Source organism: Vidua macroura, chromosome 7 (genome assembly GCF_024509145.1).
Source record: "Vidua macroura isolate BioBank_ID:100142 chromosome 7, ASM2450914v1, whole genome shotgun sequence".
In the NCBI taxonomy this organism is placed as follows: domain Eukaryota; kingdom Metazoa; phylum Chordata; class Aves; order Passeriformes; family Viduidae; genus Vidua; species Vidua macroura.
In genome coordinates this window covers 26,681,035-26,705,065 of record NC_071577.1, presented here as the reverse complement: position 1 = coordinate 26,705,065, position 24,031 = coordinate 26,681,035, and the positions used below count along the sequence as shown (strand labels likewise).

The following is a 24,031-nucleotide window of genomic DNA, read 5'->3' as shown; positions in this document are numbered from 1 at the left end:
CATCCCCTCAAACCCCTGCCTCCCACACTGTCTGCAAACACCCCAGACTATCTGGGTTGGAGCACACACCTTCCCAGCCTTACCATAACACTTCCCCCCTAGATCAGAGAGCCTGGACCAGCATCAGTAATCAGCAGTCCAGAGACAAGCTGGATAAGAGAGTAAAAAGGCATGGCAAAGAGACAGGAGGATTTCTAATTAACCACAAAACCCAGGGACATTGTGCAGAATGAGGAATCGGCACTGGGATTTACTCGCAGAAGCAGAATCCCCTTCTCTCCTGCCTTGGCAGGGAGCTGTGGTTTCCTCTCACCAGGCTCCTGCAGATACGCTGCAAAGCCATGCTCAGGGCTGATCTCTGCCAGACCAGCTGGAGCAGCTCACACATCTCCCCCACAGGCTCCTCTGCTCTTCCAGCAAACGCCGCTGCAGCTCCGGGTGAGGCACAGCAGATCTGCAGGATCTCAGCCACATGCACACCCAAACTCTCCTCTAAATGCTCAGCTCACTCCAAGAGAGGAATCACGAAGAAGCTGAGCCACCCCACAGTCAAGGTCACTAGAAGACACCTCCCAAACTCTACACTGCCAGCCAGGAGACAAGGTATTGGAGGGGGCTGCACAGCAATCTGAGATGCAAGTTAATGCATCTTACAAACACACCAGAGGAAACACGGCCCCATCTGGGATTTATGAGATACCATTTTGCCTCCAGGTCAGCCTGGTCGAGACAGCTGGCGTTTTCCCCACCTCTGACATGGCCACACAGCCACTTCAGGTGTTTGAGCTACCCCACCAGGGAGTCTGATTCAATGTCACCCATCTTTCAAACAAAGTCACTCCTCCATATTTATGCAGCTCCCAAACTCTATGTTTTCCCACCCCCATGTTTCTACTGGAGTACACAGCAATGCTGCGAGGTACAGATCCACAGGGTGTGAGCCCTCCTGGAGTAACCACTGAGCACACCACTGCCAGTGATGGCACCAGTAGGATTTAGCCCAGTCCTGGGAGGCTCAGGGCTCCCTTGTATAACTCTAGGACAGCTGCAGGTATCCACCATCACCAAATACAAGAGCTGAACTCCAGCAGACTTTACTACTTTGCAACAAATCCATCTTAATTTGAGCCTCCTTAAAAAAAAACAAACAAACAAACCCAAGCCATCACAAAAAACTTTTGCCCTCCACAGTCTTCTTTACTGCTGTTTGGTTTTACAGCTAGTAGAGCACCAGTTTTAATGCAAGACAGAAAATCCCCAATTCCACAGCTATTCAGAAGTTGGGCTGCAGTTTATCTTCTCTGGCCTCACTGCAGAGACCCGTACTATTATGGCAAATTGTGCAAAACCAATCAAAACTCACTCAGAAATATCAAAGATTATGCAAGAAGAATCCTACTCCCAAGAAGTACAGACATGACCTACAAAGAAAGTTTAAAGTACTTTTTGCATTCCCATTTTTCAAGTTAGAGAAGATGGAGAGGCCTTGTTCAGGGGTGAATATCCAATTATTTTCTTTAACACACAAAAATTCCTTACTTAAAGGCATGCTCTGTTTTCACATTCCTGCTGTGGATCCCTTTTCAAGTCCAAAAAATCCAAAGGAATTTTTACAGCCTCTCAAGTAAAGATGGATTGAGAACATGTTAGAATGTAACAAAAAATAATGTGTGCATGATCTAACTCATCACACATTTTAATTACTGGACCATTAATAAAAACAGGTCTTTTTCCAATGGAATTAAAATCCTCTTCTCTCCATTAATCAACTTATTCTACCAGACTAATGCCAGAATTCCAGGAAAAGCAGAAAATTTCATTTTGTGGGAAAAAAAAAAAAAAAAAAACAGAAAATGAATACCTCAACAACAAAAAACAACTCAAATATTCTCTAAGTGACATAAGACTGGAGCTTTCTTTGGCCTGCAAATCTCAAGAACTCTAATTCTTTATGTGAGGCCTAGCTATACTTCTGTACAGACATAGCAATGTTCAACAACTGGTAAAATGCGATTTGGACCAAAGCAGTGCCAAAGTCTAAATCTACAGCAAGCCCAAAGTAAGCCATCCTGCTGAAGAAGCAGCAGAGGTTGCATTTCTGCCTGAGGCACATGGCATCACACCCCAGAGAGATCAGCCCTACAGCCCTCAGTGGGTGGAAAGCCACAGCCCTTCCCCACTCCAGACTTCCAGGGGCAGAAGAGGCTGGAAAAATGAAGCAAAAACAAGGAGTCCCAGGAGACAAGGCCACTGCTGGTCAGGGCTCATTTCACAAGCCTGTGACCTGCCCCCATGTGATACAGCACAATCCTCCTGAAGCAATAAATATTGACAAACGTTTTAAGAGACGTGTTGGGGAAAGGGCTGCTTTCACTGGAAAGAAGCCAAGCTGATACTTCCCATATGGTGATATCATTACCAGTGCTCCCATATGGTGAAGACATTTCCTGCATAACCTTGAAACAGAGAGGAGATAACTGTGGGGGAAGTGAAGGTCACAGGCCAGCATTCAAACCCAGGCCCCTGGATACAGTCTCTCCCAAAAAGACACTTATCCAGCATTCCCTCTTCCCTGAAAAAAGCTGATTACACACATAGCAGGACCTCAAGGATTCACAGAAATCTGCCTTCCACACCAGCTTCTACTCATAAAGTACATTTGCCCCTAACTGCTTTGTCAATGTTTTCTACTTACAAGGAAGTTATAAGACAAAAGGACTAAAAAGAGAGATTGAGACCGTCTGAGCTGTTGCTGACACTGCCCCCCTGCACTATGATGCAATAGGGAATTTCATGAATGAATCCTTCTGTTTCATACTTATATTTTCTCTTCAGCATCTTTCCCCTGGATTCTTCACTCTTACTTTAGGCCCAAAAATAGAACAAGACATTTTCAATTAAGCCAGAGCTGGCAGAGATCTTGACTGCTTTCAAAGAAGACCTTGGTGAAGCACAGCATACATTCTCCTAAAGCAGATGGGGATATAAGAAATTGATCTCCAGAGCTTTTATCTGCTGTGACTCTGTAGAGCAAATAGTTCAAAGAGAATCTTACTTTAATATCTGGAAATTGGCCAAGGTATGTATCCATGGTCAGAAGTGCTTGATCCACCAGCTTCTGATGGAAATCCGTCCATAGGAGATCATTGTTCTGAAAAACAAAAGTAATGAGTTAACTATTAAGAACACAGGGCTCCACATCTCTGCTTTTCTCTGTGAGTGCTACAGCAAACAATCTTGGGCATTCAGAGCTCTTAAGAAAAAGTAAATTCTTTGGAAAACTAATGATAACAGATGTTGGCAGAAATGAGGAAGCCTGCTGCTGCTAATTCAGGTGACCTCTCCAAGGACGAAATGCCTTTGAAGCCCTATCTTTCCCCTGCAACGATAAACTCAAGTCTGTACAATGGAAGGTGATTGTCAGGCTGGTCTTGCCTCCTCCTCCCAGCAGCTACAAAAAGGGACACCTGACATCACAAGGCACCATTTTCTGTTTTTTATTACAATACAGCTTTCTGGACAATCATGAACAACAGAAAGCTACACTAGCAGTCTTCAGCCCTCACAGCACCTGCCTCCACAGCCCAATGGAGGACAAGGCTTGCACCCTGAGCTGTGCCCACTCTATCCTTGAGCTTAGCTCAGGCACAGTAATTTCCTATCAACACCATGGTTTAGGTGAAAATTATCCCTCTCTCCTGTTTTTCCACTTGAACAAAGGGTTTTGGCTAAAACATTCAGGAAAAATTCCCACTTTATGCCTTCTATTTGGCAGGAATAACTCATCTCTCTCACCTGTCTTTTCACAAGCAAAATATAAACAAGGAATTAAAGGGGAAGGTAGAAAGCTGGAAATATTCTTGCAGACCCAAAGGGTATCTACAGTTAGTTCTCAGGATTCATGTCCCCTTTGATCTCTCTGGCTCAAATTTTCTGAAGGGTCAATCTCTCAGGAGGCACCACAGTGGCTCAGGAAAAAACAAGGCCAGAGACTGTGAAGTCAAACCAACTGAAATACAACTCCATTATTTATTGCAACAGCACTTCCTAATGCAAAGTTCACATGTTAATGAAAAAATTGACCTGGAAACTTCAGATTTTGTTTGAATTATCTGCTTTGAAGTCATTAATTCCTGGGCAAGATACAGATGTTATTTCAGGTGAGATTTTCTGCAGGGGAAAGGAGAAGGAAAGAATCCTCCTCCTGCTCTCCTGTCTACTCCTTCACCGCTTCTCCAGTGGCACAGACAGCTGCAGATAAGCCCAGTCCTGCAGCCTCATGGCAAATGAATCCACAGAGCTGAACTGCCACAGCTGCTGCTCAGCAGAACAGCTGAGCAGGAGAGCAGTGGGTGCTGCCTCCAGCTGGACCCACCCCAGGCACAGGCCAAGGGGATCCAGGCTGACAAATGACAGGCTGTGGCCTGAGCTCCACAGAAAACACCTGGGCAAGCTGCACAGGCATCACCTCACCAAGGCATGAGAACACCAGCAGTTTGGGTGACACATGGCTCAGCCACACAAGGGAACAACTGAAACAAGGCAGCTGGTGGTACTGCCATGAGGGGCTGCTGCAGCTACACAAGTGGCTGCTCTGACTGCTTTAGCCATAGTTTTATCTGCCCCTTTCTCTTGCACAGAACATAAGTACACCCAAGCTGGCCTTACTGAGTTTCTTTTGGAATCCTCTGTCCCCATTTAGCGACTCTGGGGGGAACAAACAGCTTCTGGGCATAAGTGTATGGTTCTGTGCAACGTACAAGCATCTGGCAACAATCTCCTAAAAAAATACAGGCCACATCCTTTCAGCCTTCCTTTCTTCATACTGTTGAGTTTCTCTCCAATTCTTCTGCAAAGTCATATGCCTGAAGAAATGTGGTACACAGACACAGATTCCAAGGCTCATCTCTGCTGACAGAGCAAGTCTGGACATCCCCACATCCTGGACAAAGTCTTACCTCTGCTATTTTATTTGTGTCATCTCTCCCAGGCCAATCTGGCTCATAAACTTCCTGCAAACACTCTGTCAGCTTCTTGGAGGCCTCATGCATAGCTAGGAAAGAAGAGGGAACTGTTCAGACAAAGAAGAAAATGTGTTCCTCTCAGTTTAACCCTTATCCTGAGGAATGGAGGCACAGGAGCATTACAACAGATGCTGAGCTCTTCCTTACTAAATCTCTTACCCTTGATGACACAGAGATTGAAGGCAACCAGAGGGAGAAAGGAACCAAGGGTGCAGTTGCATCAAGCCCTTTGTGTTCCTCCTCCCCTAGAAGAACATGTGAAGGTCCATCTGCTAAGGCAGCACCACGTGTTTGGCATCAAAGCACAACCCCATTCCCAGCTGGTCCCAAAGGATTCTGAAAGATTCCCCCCCTGACAAAGCTGACCTGTCCTGAACTGATGCCTGGGGAAACACCAGGGCTGCAGAAACCCCACTGTGGAGGAAAGCAGTAGAGGGGAACAGACCTCTGCTCATGCAGACCTTACCTTTGACAGAAGCCAAGTAAGTTCGGAGGTCCTTCTGCAGCCTCGTGCCTTCAGACTGTGAACATAAGGGGATCATCAGTTATTCTCTCAGCTAAAGAGAGGGTAAAAGCACTCAAGCATTTCCAATTAAATTGGTCTTACAGACAGGCTACACACCAGTCCTATGATCACATGAAATTTCAAGCTATCATATTTTTGTGGGTTTTTTCTGTGTGTTTTAGGAACTTCTAGGACTTTTGCAGCAAATGTAATCATAACTCCCTTCCTCTTGTACTCTCTTTGGGTCAGTTCCCAATGCTTCCCCAGACTAGGAGACTTTGTTTGTAAAACTGGCCAGCTTTTTCCAATCCCTCATTTCCTTTGCTGATGGCAGTAGGAAAAGAACAAATGTGAACTCATCCAGAACTTTCGAGGCATGGAAAACAATTTGGGCCATGCTGCTGGAAACAGATGGATTTCTCACAAAGCTGTGCTATCACTGCCACCTCAACAGCTGGGCAGACTTAGCCTCTGCTTAGAGAGCACAGCTGCACTGGGAGCACAAAGGACCTCAGCATGAGCTCAGTTGAGACAAGAGGTGCCCGAGTGGTGGGGAGAGCTGATGGGAAACATCTGCTTTTGAAGTCAGTAGCTCTGAGGCAGCTGTTGAAGATGTCCTGTGAGATCCCTGTCTCTGGAATTGGCTTCAGCTGTCAAAATTCATTATGCTGGGGTGCCCCCTCAATGGGGCACAAACTGGGAAGGAGGAAAAATGACAGCAGGCTGTGAGGTGCAGTGGTCTCTTTTCTGCATTCTCGTTTTGCAAAAGATATGCAAAGTCCCACCAATGGATACATTATCATCCTGCAGCTGTATCATTTTTAAGAATAACTAATTTTGAACTCACAATTTGGAGGCTATCAAAAACTGTCAGCAGGGAAGGTCCTCTGCAGAACTTGCCACTACACACTTGGGCACTGCAATGGCTGGAGCAGTAACATTCAAAACTGTAGCACCTAAAATCAGAAGCCACTTCTAAAATTGTGTCCATGCTTGCCCTAATCCTGCCACAGCAGCAAATGACACAAGCCAAACTCAGAACTCTTCAAGTCTCAAAACCCAGTTCTAGAGCCACGGAGACAAAAGTATCCTCTGAGCAGAAAACTGGCACCACAATTAAATGTCTAATCAATATTTTTTATATAGATCACCTGAAAAACCTACAAGTCAGGGCTGAAAACTGGAGCATGCAATTGCAGCAATGCAGAACCAGCTTTCGGTGCTCTCCAGGCATCCTCACCAGTATGTGGTGCTGCCTCCTGCAGCTGGAGTGGTCTCAGTCACCTCTTGCTGATGTTTAAACTCAGCTGATCTCTGTCATTATGGAGTTACCTAAGTCTCTTAAAAGTACTGAGCCTGACAGCGAGAGTGAACAGACTTTACAGCCTGTAAGATCTGCAAGCAGAAAGATTTTCAATGAGAGACCTGTGTTCAGAGTTTTGCCCCTTTACATAACCTGTTTTCCCAGCTCCCCTGGGTACCTGTGGTTCCTGTCCAGTTCCCTCTCTGGCATTTCTGCTGATTTTTTCTTGTCCACCAGTAAAGCAGCTCTCTTGCCACAAGGACTTTTTAAAAATTATTTTAAGCATTAATGCTTTCCCATAAAACTTTTGAGTAACTTTGAGATCATTGCTTTCTGTCTATGCATGCAGCATCTGCTTTCTTCGAGCGGCCTACAGTGAGCTGTCAGGTACTGCCACAATTCTGCATAAATCAGACAATCATTAAGGCTGGAAAAGACTTCCAAGATCCCCAAGGCCAAACTTTGACTAAATATCACCATGCCCACTAAAACCAGTGCCACGTGTATGCGTTTTCCCAATACTTTCAGGGGTGGCTTCTCTGGGAAGCCTGTTCCATGCTCTCTCCAAAATACCTCTCACAATGCAGCTAGACACTGTCAAGTACTATACAAACCAGAAACTTTCAACACTCTTGAGTTGCACACTTAAACTGAATGGTAAAAAAATGTAGGGAAAAGAGTCAAACTGGAATTAGAAAGACAAATCCACTTTCCAGTTATCAAAGAGCTGAAGGGTGTGCAGAGGGAAGCTACAGAGGTATTGCTCAATATGAAGATGTTTAAACACACAAGTGTCATCTTGTTTGAGCAAATACTGCCACACTTGCAATCACAGTGCAATTCAAGCCCATGAGCCTATAACACAACAAGGTATAACATGAAGGACAGATGGATATTTAAAAATAAAAGTGCTATGCTTGGAAGGCTGGAAGACCTCTCTCTCTTCCCAAAGACTTAATGAACCACCTATTACTTACAGCTGTGTAAAAAAAGAAAAAAAGTAGCTTGATTCCTTTCTGCGCTTTCTTATCTTAAAACCAAGCCCTAGCTAAGTATGTGATTTTCTGTAGAGCTGCCTCTTGGTAGTAGATAGGTTTCCTAAAACCCTTTTTCCCCATTCTTAAAAAAGAATTATTTCATCCTAGTATTAGACTGCAACCCTTTTACATAACCTCTCTGGTTTTGCAGATCTAGTGGGAAGGATTTTATTATCAGCAGGGATGTTTGACATCTCAGGGAGCAGGAGGTAATGTCCTGTTCCAGATTAGATTAATGTAGGGCTGGAAGAGCAGACTGCATAATTACAGGGAGGGGAAGCACTGAAACAACAGCTCCAGGTAAGCCCCCACTCAGCAAAACTTTAGAACTGTTAAGACAGAGCATGAACAACTGGTGGGAAGCTCCACCCTGGGGTACCACAGGGAGGCTGTTAAGCTTGTTTTGCCACATAGGGCTAAAATGGGAGCTGCTGGGTGTGAAGGGTTCTTGTCAGAGAAGAAACCTTCTCTGAGCTACTGACTGTAATGGGAACCTACTCTGCAAGAGCCAAGGTGCAGTCCTCACTGCCTGCCCTGCAGCAGGGGCTGTGCCCAACACAGTGTGCTGCAGGCAGAGGTGGATGCAGCCTGTGCCAGCAGCAGCTTCCCTCTCATGTGCTTGGTGTGGAAGGCTGTAAACCAGCCCAGAACTTCCACACAAGTGGCACCTCATGAAGGTTATCAAAACCCAGCTGCTCTGTGAGGCAGAAACACACACGGTGCCAGGTGTAAGAGCTGCTACCAGCCTCACACTGTCCCTTCAGCGAGTACTTCAGCACAGGGCAAGAGAAGCCAAAGCCTGGCATACCTCAGGCAGTAGCTGAGTTGCACCTTTACAAGAGGACTCTTGCTCCCAGGTTAGCAAGGACAGTATGTGGGACAGATCCTTATGCCAGTGACTGAATACAAGTGACACTGGGAAAGGGAATGGGGAGGGAACCTTCAAATGGCCATCTGGGAAGGTTAATAGCCAAAGAATCTCCATGAGGGAGTAATGAGGGGCAGTTCTGCTGCTTGTCAAGCCTCCAGGAGACACAGGCAAGCCCTGCACCTGCATGGCTGTGTCCAGCTCTTTTGCCACAAAGCAAATCTGTCTGAGTCAAAAAGTTCATACCATTTAGGGACCTCAGAGTGATGCTCTTATATGAACCTGATGGACAGAGAGTTAGGAAGTGCAATGCCCTCCCTTATGTACACTCAACCATTATTTGAGAGAACCACAAATACCTTGGTTGAAAATGATTGATTTTTAGACCTGCACTCCATTCCTCAACAGACCACACACAGAAACATGTCAAAGTGGTCCAACACAGTCATTAGAGTTAGAGGAGCCTCTAATCATCCAGTGATCAAGGTCACTGCCTGCTCACACCCTAGACAGTTCCACAAGAGAGCAGTGCTGGGTTGTCACCAGCCTGCAGCAAAAGGTCAGCTTTCCTCCAGACTTCCATTCCCCACTGGAGCAGACTTTGTAATGAAAGGCCACAGAAATATCAAAGATAACTATACTACACACACCTTATATATATAAAATTATAAAGAAGTGTGTATATATGTATATATAGCCGATTTTTTAATTCCCCTACCCCTCATCTCTGGATATCCTAAGAACCCAGCTAACTCACACTCATGGTTTTCCCTGTGAAACAGGTATTGTCTACATTTATTTTAGTCATAGGGAAACCAAAGGCCTAAGCAAAATCAGCAGACCCCAAACAGCAAATGCAGAGCAGCCTCCAGCTTCTTTGATTAATTCTTTGGGGAATTTAGTTCATTGTCTGCTCCACAAAACAGGAGAAAAAATTCAGATGTAAGGGATACAAGATGCAGTGCTTCTTTAACAGGCTCCTCACTGCATCACTGGAACTCATGGCTTTGGAAATTGAAAAAGCCATCCCAGAGAGTCACATCTAGAAATCTGGATTTGAGTTTTTTTGTATTTCTCATTCATAAAGGTTATTTCTTAATTGCTTAAGAATTATACCCAAAAAGTCACATCTGGTAATGTCATGTTTTCAGAAAGCAGTTAAAATGTATTCTGCTGTGTACAAGAGAATATCATTGCTGGACATGCTACAGACTTGCTGCATGAACTTCTGGAGCAACAGCTACTATTGCTGCCAAGAAAACAAGCACTGGTGTCCAGGAATCTGCAATCAGCTCTGGTTACACATAAGTCAAAGCCAGACTGAAGGATTTTCATTACATTCAGCTGTGGCAAATCCCTACTCAGCTGGTTTTGTGACACATAACCACATCTGCTGGGTCTCAACAGACACGATGCAGCTGCCACTAACAGATCTAGAAAAAGGTCCTAAACGTGTCAGGCCACAAAAGGGTAACAGATTTCTTCAGTACCACCTGAGCTATGCTGTGGCACACATTTCCTGCCACAAAACAGAAGCAATGCTTCCCCTAACAACAAGCACCAGCAAAATCCACAAGGTAACTGGTGTTTTCCCTTCTGGGAGGCTGAAGGCTCTAGATAAAAAGTAAAACAAAACACGCCCAGTGGAAGATGGAAAGCTACTGCTGTGGAAGTAGGAGGGTGGGAGAAAATTGCTACACTGTTAAAATATTTCTGTGCACTAAAATATTGGGGATGAGGCAGACATGCAGAAGAATAATGACTCAGGCCTGACACAGTGATTGTGCAAGTATGGGGAGGAAGTCAGGTTTAGGTCTTAGCCATGGAAGGATGTTCCCTTTTCATCATTTGCTTTCTTTGTCTCTTCTGCCCTACACTGTGCTTAGGAAACTGAAACTGCCTTGTTCCATTTTATTTTTTTATTTCTAATCTGTTTCCCAACCTATCCCTCGTTCAGGGACACAATGTTGCTCTTATATCTCCACTTCCAGCAGAGCAGCAAAAATTACATTACAAAGCAGCTGCTAACTGCAGAAAGTGTTCTGCTTGAGCTATTTCTTTTTCTAAAATTGGGTCTAGAACAAGTATTATTTTTACTGATCTCCTCACTCTTGTGACTAGTGACAGGACTGAGGAAACAGGATAAAGCTGAGGCAGGGGAGATTTAGGTTGGGTATGAAGAAAAGGGTTTTCACCCTAAGAGAGTTTGGGCACTGGGACAGGCTCCCCAGGGAAGTGTTCACAGCACCAAGCCTGACAGAGCTTGAGCAGTGTTTGGGCAATGCTCTTGGGCACATGGTGTGACTCTTGGGGTGTCCTGCACAGGGTCAGGAGTTGGACTTGACAGTCCTGATGGGTCTCTTCCAACTCAGCACGCTCTATGATTGTCTCATTGATTCCGTGAAAGGGGCCCTGGAAGTCACAATGTCATTTCTTGTAAGTCAGAAGTTATGAGTTATGGGTCACTTCAATAGGCCTGTGCCATTGTTTAATTTAATGGCTTTTAAATACATTGCAGCAGATGACTGGAGGCTAATACTAAACCCAGGGTGCAATTACATATTGACAATTATCTTACCAGCTGTTTGTTGAAGTTTTGCACACACTGTTCAAACTGCTCATCTTTTGTTTCATCTGCTTTACCAAGCTTCTGAAGGACCTGGAGAGAGAGAGAAAAAAGGAGACTTCAAACACAGATACATCAGAGAAAGAAACAGTTGCACATTTTTGGTCCTGAGGCCAAAGTTAAAAAGTCACCTTTATTCTTGTGCTCAAGATTTTCAGAATATTTTTCCACACAATCATAGTTTGAAAATAGATTTACAGATGAGTCAGGAAGAACTTGAACCTCTTACATTCTGCTGTACTGAAGAGCATGACTGAGGCTTCTCTTTCACTGATCTAATGTTTTTTGCAGACAAGGCAACAGCAATCCAGTTATCTCCTGAACCAGCAAGACACAAACCACATCCCTAAAATGCCTTATGTTGTGCAGTTACACTTTTCCTGATTTAACACTAGTGTCTAGTCCAGACAGGGTGGGGTTCTGCAAACAGAACAGCTGGATGGTCCTCAAACACAGAGAGCTGTGCAGAGATTTCAAGGAGCGGGGAGTGGCTGGAGCAGTGAAAGTCCCACCTTCTTTCCATCTTTCCTCACTATGCACATGCTTGGCAAGAGCTGGCTGCTGAGAGCCACTGGGAACATTACACCATTAATCTGTGTGACACTCAGTCCAAGTGTCACTTTTGAGAGTGTCAGCAGCCACCTCCCTGCACAGCACAGCTCCCCACAGCCTGTAAAAAAATCCTTATCAAACTACTTCTCTTATCACCCTTCTCTCTTAGTTCACTCTCCCTGCAGCTAAGTGGATTGCTCCCAGGCTCAGAACAACACAGCATTTCATGTTCTGGGCTGGCAGGTACATTCATCACAAGAAGTCTGGGCAAACCTGTGGAGGAGGGCAGCAGCTATTTGCCATGCCCCAAGCAACTCCAGCTGCAGGGAGAATGGGATATACTCTGTAATTGGTTAAGGCCGACTATATCATCTGTCTCACAGGGACAGTGAAATCAGAGAAAAGCCCACCCAGCCCTCAGCCACAAGATGTTTTGGTGAGCCAGAGGTGAGCTAGAAAGGGAGCTGAGGGAGCACCTCAACAAGCAAGGCAGTCCTCTCTGGAAAGGGCACTTCAGTTTGAAGTGACCTACAACAATAATTTAGTCCAACTGGCCATGCACCTACTGGCCCACTCTCGTGTTTTTTTACTGTTTTTTATATTTTATACTGTTGAGGTGGAGAACACCTGTTATGCCTATTTGGCTAATCTCAGTTTCTCTCTCCCCCATACATGAATGGATATTCCCATCTCACCCATGACCACAAATAACTGAGTGTAGAATGTCTAGGAGGGAATCACTGTTTTTCATTCTCCCTCTGTTCAACAGCTTCTCTTCACCTCCAGAAATTGCTGAGGTATTCCAGTGTCAGCAAAAGGAGGGGAAAGGACACACAAAGAGTGTCCTCTTTATATCCAAGAGCTGAATCAAAAACCACCACAATTTTAAGTACAACTTTCTACAGCTCAAATACCAGCAACAAACACTGCAGCCACAAATGCCTAATGTGCTTGGTAAATCTGTCTACACAGCAGGACATAGACAGCATGAATATTCCCTTCTTCCTCACAAACCCTTGGTACATAAGAGCTTGTTGGAGAGAGAAGAGGCAATGTTGTTTGTACTGGCAGAGCCCTGTACACCAGACACTGGTGTCTCCTGTGCCCATGCACTCTAGCAAAGGGGAGCACATCCCATAGCAACACTGCTGCTGAGGTTACATGCTCCTCCACCATGCCAGCAGGAGACAAGCATTCAGTATGGCCTCATCTTTCTCATCAAGTGGTATCTCCTCCAGATATTGTTCAGCTGCACTCCCCTAGGCTGTCAGATCTATGGAGCAGGGGTTTCCTACCTGCTGGGTGACTTCCTAGGGGTCCAAAGAGAAGGCACACCAATAGCACCCATCACTGATAACAATAAAGTATGCAAGCTGTAAATTCCAAAGAAGAATTACATTCTCACTCAATGTGCAGATCAAGAGAATTACTGGAGATACAAAGGAGATTTTTACAGGGCAATGCATCTGTCTGGCTATTCAAAAGATGTGATGCTTTCAGGCCTGGAGGGGAGGGAAGGAGAGCATTTGACTGGGAGGAATCTGGAGTATGTCACCAGGGTCAAAGATTTAGAAGAGCCTCAGTGCTTCCTGGTGTAAAACACTGAGCAGCACTCACAGACTATTCATTATAGAGCCACATGCCTGCTTTCATCATATCCAAGGAGTTGATTTCCAGTTCTACTGCCCCTTGGGAAACATGCACACTTAGTCTGGGATCATCTGGCCAGCTGGGAAAATCTTGTTCCACTATGCTGAAGTGCTCTGCACAATCCCTGTAAAACACTGGGCACTGCAAAGGGCTCTAACTCCCAGCCTATCTCTAAGGAAGAAGCTCCTGCTGTAACAGGAAAGCTCAGGTGAGGAGCAGCTCTGAATGAGGAGGGAGGAAGTAAGAAAAAGCCCTGCGTGATTCCACAGTGGTGACAAGGGATGGGTGGAACAGATGACTTGGGGATGCCTTCAGAGAAATTAAGCAAGGAAAACAAAATCAGGTACAAGAGAGACGTGAATCCCTGGCTAGACAAAAAAAAAACCTGTTCTTGCTTCCTACACTACTCCCCATGTGGTAGATGAAGGCTTGTGCCCCATGCCTGCTGACCCTATGGGCAAGCCCCACCATACAATGATCCCTTTTTTTACCTGCTATGATGCAGCAGAGAGACAACAGCCCTGGGCTGCAGCAGGACAGTGCTTATCTCCTCATAATGCTCTCCCTCATAACAGATCTGCTCCACATGAACAGCCCAGAGGTCAAACCCCAAGTCATCTGAGCGGCACAGAGAACAGTTCCTCAATGCTGGCCCTCAAGCCTACTCCCAGCTCCACCATCAAAGAGCTGTGCTGGCAAGTCGTACTAACAAATCCCTCTGGACTCCCTGAACCAGGGAGGATGGAGCAGCTGGCCCTGGGTGTGCTGCTGACTGCAGATATGTCTGTGCTCACTGCTAATAACCCGTGAGCTCACAGGACAACTCCCCTCCCCGGGCTGGTACTGCCGTCATAGGTCAGCCTATTCCGGGTGAGCCACGGCTGCTCCCTCCCTTCCCCTGCGACAGCTTTTAATCCTCCAGCTCACTGCAAAGCCAGATAAAGTTCGGATGGAAACTTCAGGCTCTTTGATAGCTATTAATGGAGCAGATTTACCAGGGTAGGAGACAGGACTCCACCGCAGCTCCCAGATCTCAGGGCGGATCAGAGATGGTGTGATGCGTCAGCTGCTGTCTGGCGGCAAACCACACCAGAAGCGGGCATGGATCTGGCATTTAAAAGATGAAGCAGCAACCATGGCTAGGCTCCTTGGTCTGCCCTTGACCTCAGGAGTCCTGGCCCTGCATAAGGATAGGGACCATTTCGAGATGGTGCAAGATAAGGTGAAGGAGGGAATACTTTGTATGAATCCCACAGAACACCTTGTGAAAGGGATTTCAGAGGAGGCTCTAGTGTTGCTGTGGGTTTCAGTCTTGATTTACTATGGCAGTAGTAATTTGGTTTACTATGATTTATTGATTTGCAGTCTTGATTTACTACGACAGGATGGGGCTGTCATCCCAGCCAGTGTTTTTGGCCTCAGGCACCAGGTATCTTTCCCAGTGTTTCTCAGAAACCAGGTCTCTTCTAATAATTATAGCTACACCAGCAAATGCTCTGCATACACTAAGACCAACAGTCACAGACCAGCTACTGTAGCATCTCCAAAGAGAGCCAAATTCCACCCATGGTGCCTCAGTTTTTCCTGCATTTGAATAAAAGCAACAAACAAAACAAGGAGACTCAGAGTTCAACTGAAATCTCAAAAGCACTTTAAGAACCTAGAAGGCAAGATGCTATTAACAGATCAGTAAATAATCACATTCCTTTCATATCACAGATGTGTTTGTAATCTGTTGTGGGCAGAACCATCTGCAGTAAACTTGGAATTGCTACACTTCAAGAAGTAACACAGAAGAAGTAAAAGGGAAATATGAAAACCCTCATACCAGAGATGTGGCATTTGCTAGCAATGGTCAGAGAAGTCAAGGCATAAAATAGCCTTTAAAAACAGCAGCTGTTCCTAGCAAATTTGAAAATTTGCTTTGAGCTATCCAAGTTGCAGGTTCTCCCCAAAGACCATTAGATTCACACAATGTCTGATCATTACCTAAATACCACAACTTTGTAAAACTCCAAAGAAATCATCTTATGGCTGCAGTTTACCCTTTTTTTTTTTTTTTTCCCAGGTTTGTACAGGTGGAAACATTCCTGAAGGGCAAGCCCCCAGTGCTGATTAGCACAGGGTCTCCAGTGCTCTGCTTCAAGCACTGGGCAGGAAGGGAATGGAGATCTGGACATCAGCCCTGTGACCACCAAATTCTGATACAGAGCAGCAATCCCCAGTGAGGACAGATACTTGCTGGCAGTGCAGCAGCTGTCAGCATCAAGAAGTATCAGACCAACTGAAATGCAGTTCTGCCTTGTTCATAAAGGCAACTGCAACCACATTTATGCTTTCTAACAAAGAAATATATGCCAGCTGCTTAATGCAGCCACAGTTCTCAGTCAGCACCTTCCCTCACTCCCTTTGAAATATCAATGCCACAACACAACAAAAGCCCTGAAACCCCAAATATTCTCCACAAACCCCATGTAGACTCATTATGTGAGCCAATAACCAAGTAAAAGTCTACCTTCCATGGCATATGGGTCACCCAGGCCAAATACCAGTTTAGGGAATACAAGTGACGAGCAGGAAGGCTATAAAGTAAATTCATTTTGTAGATCTCAAACAAAGCTAAATCTGGCTCTGAAACATCTGGATTTAGAGTGGTCCAGCCCTGATGAAGGGGAAGTCATTAAGCCCACAGCCAGGGAACTTCTGCCCTACAAGTCCACATCTTACTCCCCCCACAGTATCAGAGAGGGGCTGCACTTACATGATACTGACATAGGCCCACTGCCCCCAAATCACTCCATCTCCTGACCTCTCCACCCCTTATCAACAACACCTCTGACTGTTGCTGTGTCTGCCAACTCCAGTGCATAGTGTCCAAGTACCAAATGGGCACTCAGCCAGTAACTACTGTGACTAATTTTGAATTGCAATAAATTGGCATATATCAATGGGTCAACTAGCAACAGAACAAACAAACCTTTGATCTCAGGCTGCTGCCTGTTATTCCATGGAAGACATTCTACTCAGAAGAGGAAGAAAATAGTGTCCAAGTCAGATGGAAAGCACAAAGCCATGTAACTGAATAAGGTACAAACAAAGGAAGTTTCATAAGCTTTTTTAAGCCTCATTTTCTTCTATGCCCAGATGCAATGTAACTTGTTCACTTAAGTAGATTTGTGCTCATGGAATACTTTGGTTATTGCATTCACATTTGGGGAGAAAAGCATGAGCAGCAGTGGGAATCTACTCCCCCTCCAGCCCTCTCCAGGAGAAGGGCATGTCCTCCTGCCCTCCATGCCTGACTCCAGGCTGGTTTTGGGGACAGCTGGCTTTCCTCATGCAAGCCTGACACAATCAAGTCTTTCTTTCAAACAACTGGACAAAGGAAGATGGGGGTGGAGAGGAAGAAACTCCAAACATATTAATGTTTAATTTTAAATTGAGGAAATTATTCCCATAGCTGAGCAATCACCAAGGCCCTTGGACCACCGGAAGATGGGAAAGGGCAATGTCAAACTTGGCACAGACAGAGCAGTACTTGTTTGCTTCTTACTTGCTAACAAGGTTCAATAGATCCCACAGACAGGACATTGCCTCTGCTACAGAGCTAACTGATGGGAAATGAGGGTCCAATACTGCATTTTGTTAGTGACTTCCTGAATGACCTGGAAAAGCCATGTCTAATGTCACATCCATCCAGCTGTAAGGAGTGTTTGCTCAGCATGTCAGAGGCACCAAATTTATCTCTAGCATTTCCAGCTGGCAAATGGGAAAGAGGAACAGAGAAATGAGATGACCAGTTTTCAGTGCTCAGCTCAAGGCACGCTGATTTTCAGAGGTGTCCCTATAGTTTAACTATGTGAGAATTTGCATGCTTCGAGCTATATTCTAAAACACAAATTACTAAAAAGACACTTTTCTGTACACATCCCCTAAAAATATGTTACCAGTGAGGAATTTAAATCATTAGGCTAGATTGCATGAAAGTCCTTTGCTAATGAAAGACTTTAAGACAAGCATCTCAATTGTGATTTAAGCCAGATTGATCTCACTCTACAAAGGGATCAGACCTTGTAAGGCCCTTCCAAAGCTATTCTTTCCCAAATCCAGAAGATGACAACTTCAATGAAGGTCAATCACTTCATCTCCAAACAAATATCCTACTCAAAAAGATCTCATTCCTTCTTCCATACAACATGAAGTGTAACATAAACCCAAGTGTGACTAGATACGAACAACATGCACAGCCAAAGAAACTGCATGTATGTGTCAAAGAACCATCATCTTCCCTAAATAGCACTATATTAAAAAAATTCTGTAGGAGCCAGTTCATGCTGCATTGCCTTGAAGGCTCATCTCAAGCATTTGCCTCTGACATCTGTTATACAGCAGCCTCACCATGACCTGCACCTTCAGGACACACCTCTCAAGTTTAACATGACTCAGTGTGGTCTTTCATGCTTCATCCTCCTCTCTCACTCTGCAGTCAATATAGGAAAAACTCAAGTTCCAGTTTTCTCACTCAGAATTATTTCCTGGAAAACCTGCTTCCCCATAATAGTCTCAAGAGAAAGTTCATGGCAACAAGTTTCACCAGGCTGAAGTCAGCATCTTAAAATACCCAGGACACTGAGTGTGCAAAGATCATAGGTGACCACAATGAGAAGAACCAGGTCTAACCCCAGTTTTTGGACATTCCTCCCACAACTACCTCCATGGGTTTAGTGGATCTCGGGCTGTTCCTGCACCTGGAGCCCAAGACGCTGTCCTCCATGCTATTGTTGGAGAACTCCTGACCAGCCTGGCTGGTCAAAATTGCTATATCCATAGGCAGAACCCTGTGCCCAAGATAAAAAGCCCTCTTGGACATGGGCCCAGAAGCCCAGTAAATTTTCTGCCCTAGGAAAAAGTCCAGGATGATTTTCATTTCCCTGGTTACCTCTTCTCCTCTTTCTACTGCTCTCAGAACCTGCTGACCCCACTCTCTGTCTCAGCAAGACCAATGTCCCTGAGGACCCACATTAAAAGCATCTTTGTTTTTGGAGTAGGACCTACAACAGTTTCTCCCCAGGCCATCCCCATCCTACTGACAATACTCAGTTTTTCCTGAAGCAGGTACCAATCACTTTCAACCTCCATGCTGTGATCAAATCACTTAGCTAAAATGGGCTTTGACATTTCCCTGCCTCAATACCACTCCCACTCTGGGAAGCCTTCACTATCTGCTAACACTGTCTCTAACTGTGCAACACTTGAAAAAACTGTTCATGGTCCTTTACATTATTGCAAGGCTCACTGCTAATTCCCACAGAACTGGGCTACAGTATCTACGTGGGATGGGTCAATCCTTGGCTTCCCAGAACACAGCAGTGGGACTTGTTCAGGTCAGAACTCTAAACCAAGAGGCACAGTAAATTCTGTACAGCTAATCTGTGCTGATTCTAGTCTCATACAGACTCATTAAGGAAAAAGATAAAGATGGCATTCAAGTGTACACAAAGCTCAGGGGCTCAGTCAATTTTTTGCAGCATCAGCTTTGGCAAAAAGCCTATAAATAACTAACTCTTTGAAGAAATGGGCAAGCTCTATATGCACTCCCCCGCTTTTACTTCAGACAAGCACTTTCAGTGGGAAAAAAATTGTTCATATTTCTCTTGAATGGCTCCAGTTCTAAAGAAAAAAACCAACAACAAAACAAACAAAAAAAAAGTACAAACCTAAAACCAAAACCACAAACTCAAAAGCTCCCCAGTCACTGAGATATATTTAAAAGCTCCACCCCAAGCTCATTATTCCATCTAAAGTGTTAATCAAAGTAATTTTTTTAAAAAAGAAAAGGAAAAAGCCACAAATATAATTGCTCCCTTAACAGTAGCATGTCCTGCATTTGTTATTAGCTATCCTAGGAAAAGCTTAAAATTTGCTTGCAAGGATTTTTAAAACTGACAGTGTAGGAGCCTTATTTTTTTTATTCAAGACCCTAAAGTAACACTGTCTCAGTGGTCAATAGTGAAAAGACATTTCTGAACAAATTAGCAAGTTTTTAAAGTCATATGACCAGTCTCCAGATGTTCTTCCATCTAAGAAAAGGTTGCCAAGCACAAGCTCCCTCCTTCCAGCAACAGCTCCTGTGAACACATCTGCACCCAGAATGCTTCACTGTTTTCTCCCAAACACACAAATCAAGGTGAAGGACATTCACCACACCTGTATCAGGTACAATACAAATGACATTTCTTGATTGCACTATTTGGGGAGAAGAGGGCCCTTCCACATTTCATTGCCTACATCAGGTATGGATTTTCCAGCAGTGTGGAAGGAGATGCTGTCCCCATGCTACCAGTCACGTATGTTCCCAGAGCAGGCAACGACATGAGTTCAGCTGCCCCCTCTTCCCAAAGGATCACAATTATGTCCTCAACACAGAGCTGTGCAGACTTCTCAAGTGTCTTTCTTTCACGGAAGAAGATACCAAGAGCTGCTGAGAGATCCCAGCTCAGCTGACATTTGCACAGGGCAGCAAGGGTGCTGTGCTGAGGTTCTGTCACACCCGCACCAGACAGCAGGGACTGCTGAGTGTCTGCATCTTGTGAGTTTGGCAAATGAAGCTAGAGTGAGAGAGGCACCTCAGGGTGCTTCTGCTTTTTTTGTTTTGCTGTTTTTTAAAGAGAGAAGGCTCCTTCCTATGCTAAAGCAGCAGCAATTGTTTGCTAAATCCTTAAACATGGTACATGGCAAAGCATGCTGTGCTCTGAGTTATCAACTCAGTCACTTCTGTCCTTCACAGTTTCCAGTTCTCAGATATCCAGATCTGGTTCAAGCTCAGCAGCTTTTATTTTTGACAGCAATCTCAGAGCTCAATTACCAGCCCTGGACAAGATGGCTCTGCTCAGCTTCATGCTGGAAGGGTGTCGACAGATGCTGAATATATTATGAACAAGTGGACCATAGCTGTCACTCCCTAAGGAGAAGTAAAAGGCACACTGAGGAAATTTGGTCACTATAAATCAGTTGGAGGGGGGGTCTGTTAAAAGATCCTCAGATTGTTTTTATTCCTGTTGTGCACCATACATTCATCAATATTAAAACAGGTCCATGAAACAACATAGCAACAACAAATTAAAGCTGCTGCAAAGTACTTCAAGGAGAGCATTACATAGCTAGAAATGGCTCAAAGCATCTCTTTATTTGATGAACTGTGGTGGAAAGAAAAAGTATTTCCTTTTTTTTTTTTTTTGTCCAAGAAAGGCAGTACCAATTGTAGATATCTTTAGAGACAGACAGATATCGTAGATATCTGTATCTATAGATGTAGGTATTTTTCACTCATATCTTTATTGATTACACATAGAATGCCTAGGGATTTTGGTACTATCCCATACATAGCTACTGAAATAACAAGATTCATCAACCAGCAAAACTCAGTACCTTTCAATCACAGGAGTGTTGATGGACCAACTCTTCTCTCTCACCCTGGTACTCCATGCGCCAGAAAATCCCAAATCCAGGCAACCAGGATTACTGATTACAGCATCAGCACAGCTGCAAAACCTTGGTCTGCTTAGTATCATCATTCATCGTATGCAACCTCAAGGCAGAAGGCCTTTCTTGTTCCAGATTTGTTTATAGTGGGATCCTGACCCTGGAGCTTTACTCTTCAGAAGTGCTGCAGTACTAATGCAGTATCACACTAACAAGAATGAAACTGGACCATGTGTCCAGCTTAGCAAAGGGCAGAAGGGCTGCAAAGCATACATAACTGAAAATCCTCAAGTCTCCTACAGACAAAAGATGCAGCTCACTCCACAAATATCAAGTGACAATGGATAACACTGCTAGCACTGCTTATGTGTAGTTTTCCAAACTTGTAGAACAAGGACTGAAAGAAGTGGAAACAGAGGGGAAAAGGAATTATAAGAAATCCTTTCCAATAAATTTTTCCCACCTGTCATAAGCATCCAATTGTTTCTGACCATGAGCACAGAAGTGAGGTAAGGTAGATACAAAGACGTGTGGACTGCTAACATGACAGTTCTGAGGGGGTTGATGCAACCCAGTCCCTCTACCCTGATTGTACATTTGCATCTTCATTTTAGACAAAAAGGAGCCAAACCCAGGAGCTTTCCTGTCTTATAAAGAACGGACAAAATTACTTCTCTAAATGCTGGTGTTCTCAGTTCACGTGGTTTATGCATATGGCTTCTCTGGACACCCCTCCAAACCACACCCTTCCGCCCAAGTAACTGTCAGCACTGTCTGAAGTGACAGGTCAACTCTCCAGAAACACAAGGCCAGTAAGTTGTTCATGATGTTCACAAAGGGTTAAGGAGTTCCACCAGCTTTTATAATACATTTTTCACCGCAATGTCAGGGGAACATTGGTGCAAATCCTTCACACATCTAGTGGAGGTTATGGAGCATCAGGGCCTAGTTGAAGACACAGATATTTCTATTTGGGTTAAACATCTGCTGCCAGACCAGGCCTTGGAGAAGACAGCAACAGAAGAAAGTCATGTTCCTGAAAGAATGAAAGCTTACCAAAGGTAAGGAAGGAAGACTAAGAAACAGCCTTCTATGCAATAGTGACCAACAGGTGCTCTCACCCAAGCATCATTTAATGGTGTCAAACTATGCATTAGCTCAGGACATTTCTGGCTCAGCCATCACTGGCCAAGGATCTGCTCCTCTCTCCCTGTGCTACCACTTGCTTGAAGATTCAAACAGACCAGGCTTCCCCTGATAGTCCTCATCCTTCAAGGCCACCTCTGTTCTTTTGGTCTAGCCTGCTGTGGGAGGCAGGAGAATTTTTATCTGGCAACAAGGTTCATTAACAGGAGACTCTTCTGAAAGAGTAACAGGGATGCAAGGCAAGAAATGAAATCTCAGCAGTCAGCTAAGACCACATGCTATTTCCAGATGGCTTATGGACACACACCCACAAAACACATCATTAGCTGTGCACAGGTGGGGCGCCACAGCTACCAGCCAACTCTAAGTTCAGCTTACCCAGAAAACCCAAAACCACACAGTCATACTGACAGCCTCAGAGTTATTTACCACACACTTCAGGAGAGCAAACCTAAAGTCCCAAAATAGGTAATAATCTTTCAACACTCCAGTATCTTAAATGAGAACCTACGACAACTAGTCCATGAAAATCCATGAAGGTTTAACACCTCCCTCTTTCACATTCAGCCATGGTTTGAAATTCCCGTTACACTTTCATTTTTTGTACCTTATTAAGCACACACATGCAGACAAAGACAAAATCACCGCCTAAACTTAGACCAGAGAAGTTAACTCTGCTGTAAATGTCACTGGGTTTAAGCCATGGCTGGGAGGAGAACAAGTTTGTGTTACTGTCAATCAAAAGCCAGGCAGAGACATATTGCTGTATCAAACACCATTGTCAGCTGTCTCCCCCAAAGCAAACACAGGGTCTATTCTCAGAATCTGAGAGCCCTTGCTGTGGCCATTAATAACCAGGGAACTGTCAACAACCCGCAGCTCTCCCAAAGCCCAGCTCCACATGCCTCCACTTGATGTTACAGCCTCACTTGGAAAGGCCTGAAATTTCAAGTGGATTCACAGAAAACAAGAACATTTTATATATGAATCAGTGCAGCTGCCCCTGGTTTACAGAACAGCACACATGAGTGGACTGAGCCAAGCACAGGCTCAGTTCACCTGCATCATCACTCGGGGCGTGTCACAAAGAACCAGCATTTGCTTTGCACCATCCCAGTCACATCCTATTACAGAGTGACACGGAGGCAGACTGGCACTCACAGTCTCTCATCTCTCCAAAGGGGCTCACTGAGAATCTAAGATTCTCTAGGAAACTGGTGAATACTCGGTAATCTGGGAGCAAACCCCCTCATTTTTATTTGATGCCAGCTTTGTGGCAGTGCTTGTGGACAAAACCAGGTCCACTCATTTTGTTTTGCATCTAGGATATGAGTGCAAAGAAGGGGATGTCCTGTTATACACAACAGACTTTAAATTTCCAATACAGACCTTTTAAAGCAGAGCAGAGACAGTACCTATAGAAAAAGCAGAGTAACCAGAAGGAAGATATGATTTGTGGCATTTTGCATGGAGCAAAGCTGGGCAATACCTAAAGGAGGGGAGTTACATCCCTCACCTTGGTCCCTAGGTATGTATATCTCTGGAACTACAGCCACCAGTGCCTGAGCACCCCTGCCCACCACATTACTTACCTTCCTGTTTATCCACTAAAAAGCACCTGTATATGTCTACAAACGTGATCACCATTCCTTCAATCCTCTGTCATAACTGAAGTGATACAAATATCAGTCAGAATCATAATGGTTGCTAAGACACCCACATGCCCAGTGATGCCCCCCTGCTACGCTGTCCTGGCCTCCCTCTTGCTTGTGTTCTTCTGTTCAGCATCTTCACGTGCTTTTTGTATACATCTGGCACCACAGCTCCAAATGGCACCA

The 24,031-nt window shown here is 44.7% G+C and overlaps 1 protein-coding gene across 7 annotated transcripts in view; it reads right to left on the bottom strand.

The window, feature by feature from the left end:
• Positions 1 to 24,031, bottom strand: part of BIN1 (bridging integrator 1) — a 90,434-nt gene that overhangs the window by 40,909 nt on the left and 25,494 nt on the right. For all 7 annotated transcript variants that reach the window (XM_053982404.1, XM_053982405.1, XM_053982406.1 and 4 more), the window contains exons 2-5: positions 11,316 to 11,396; positions 5,491 to 5,545; positions 4,959 to 5,053; positions 3,056 to 3,151 (exon numbers count right to left, since the gene is read on the bottom strand). In XM_053982404.1, the coding sequence (XP_053838379.1) occupies positions 3,056 to 3,151; positions 4,959 to 5,053; positions 5,491 to 5,545; positions 11,316 to 11,396 (327 nt within the window). The remainder of the gene's footprint in view (positions 1 to 3,055; positions 3,152 to 4,958; positions 5,054 to 5,490; positions 5,546 to 11,315; positions 11,397 to 24,031) is intronic.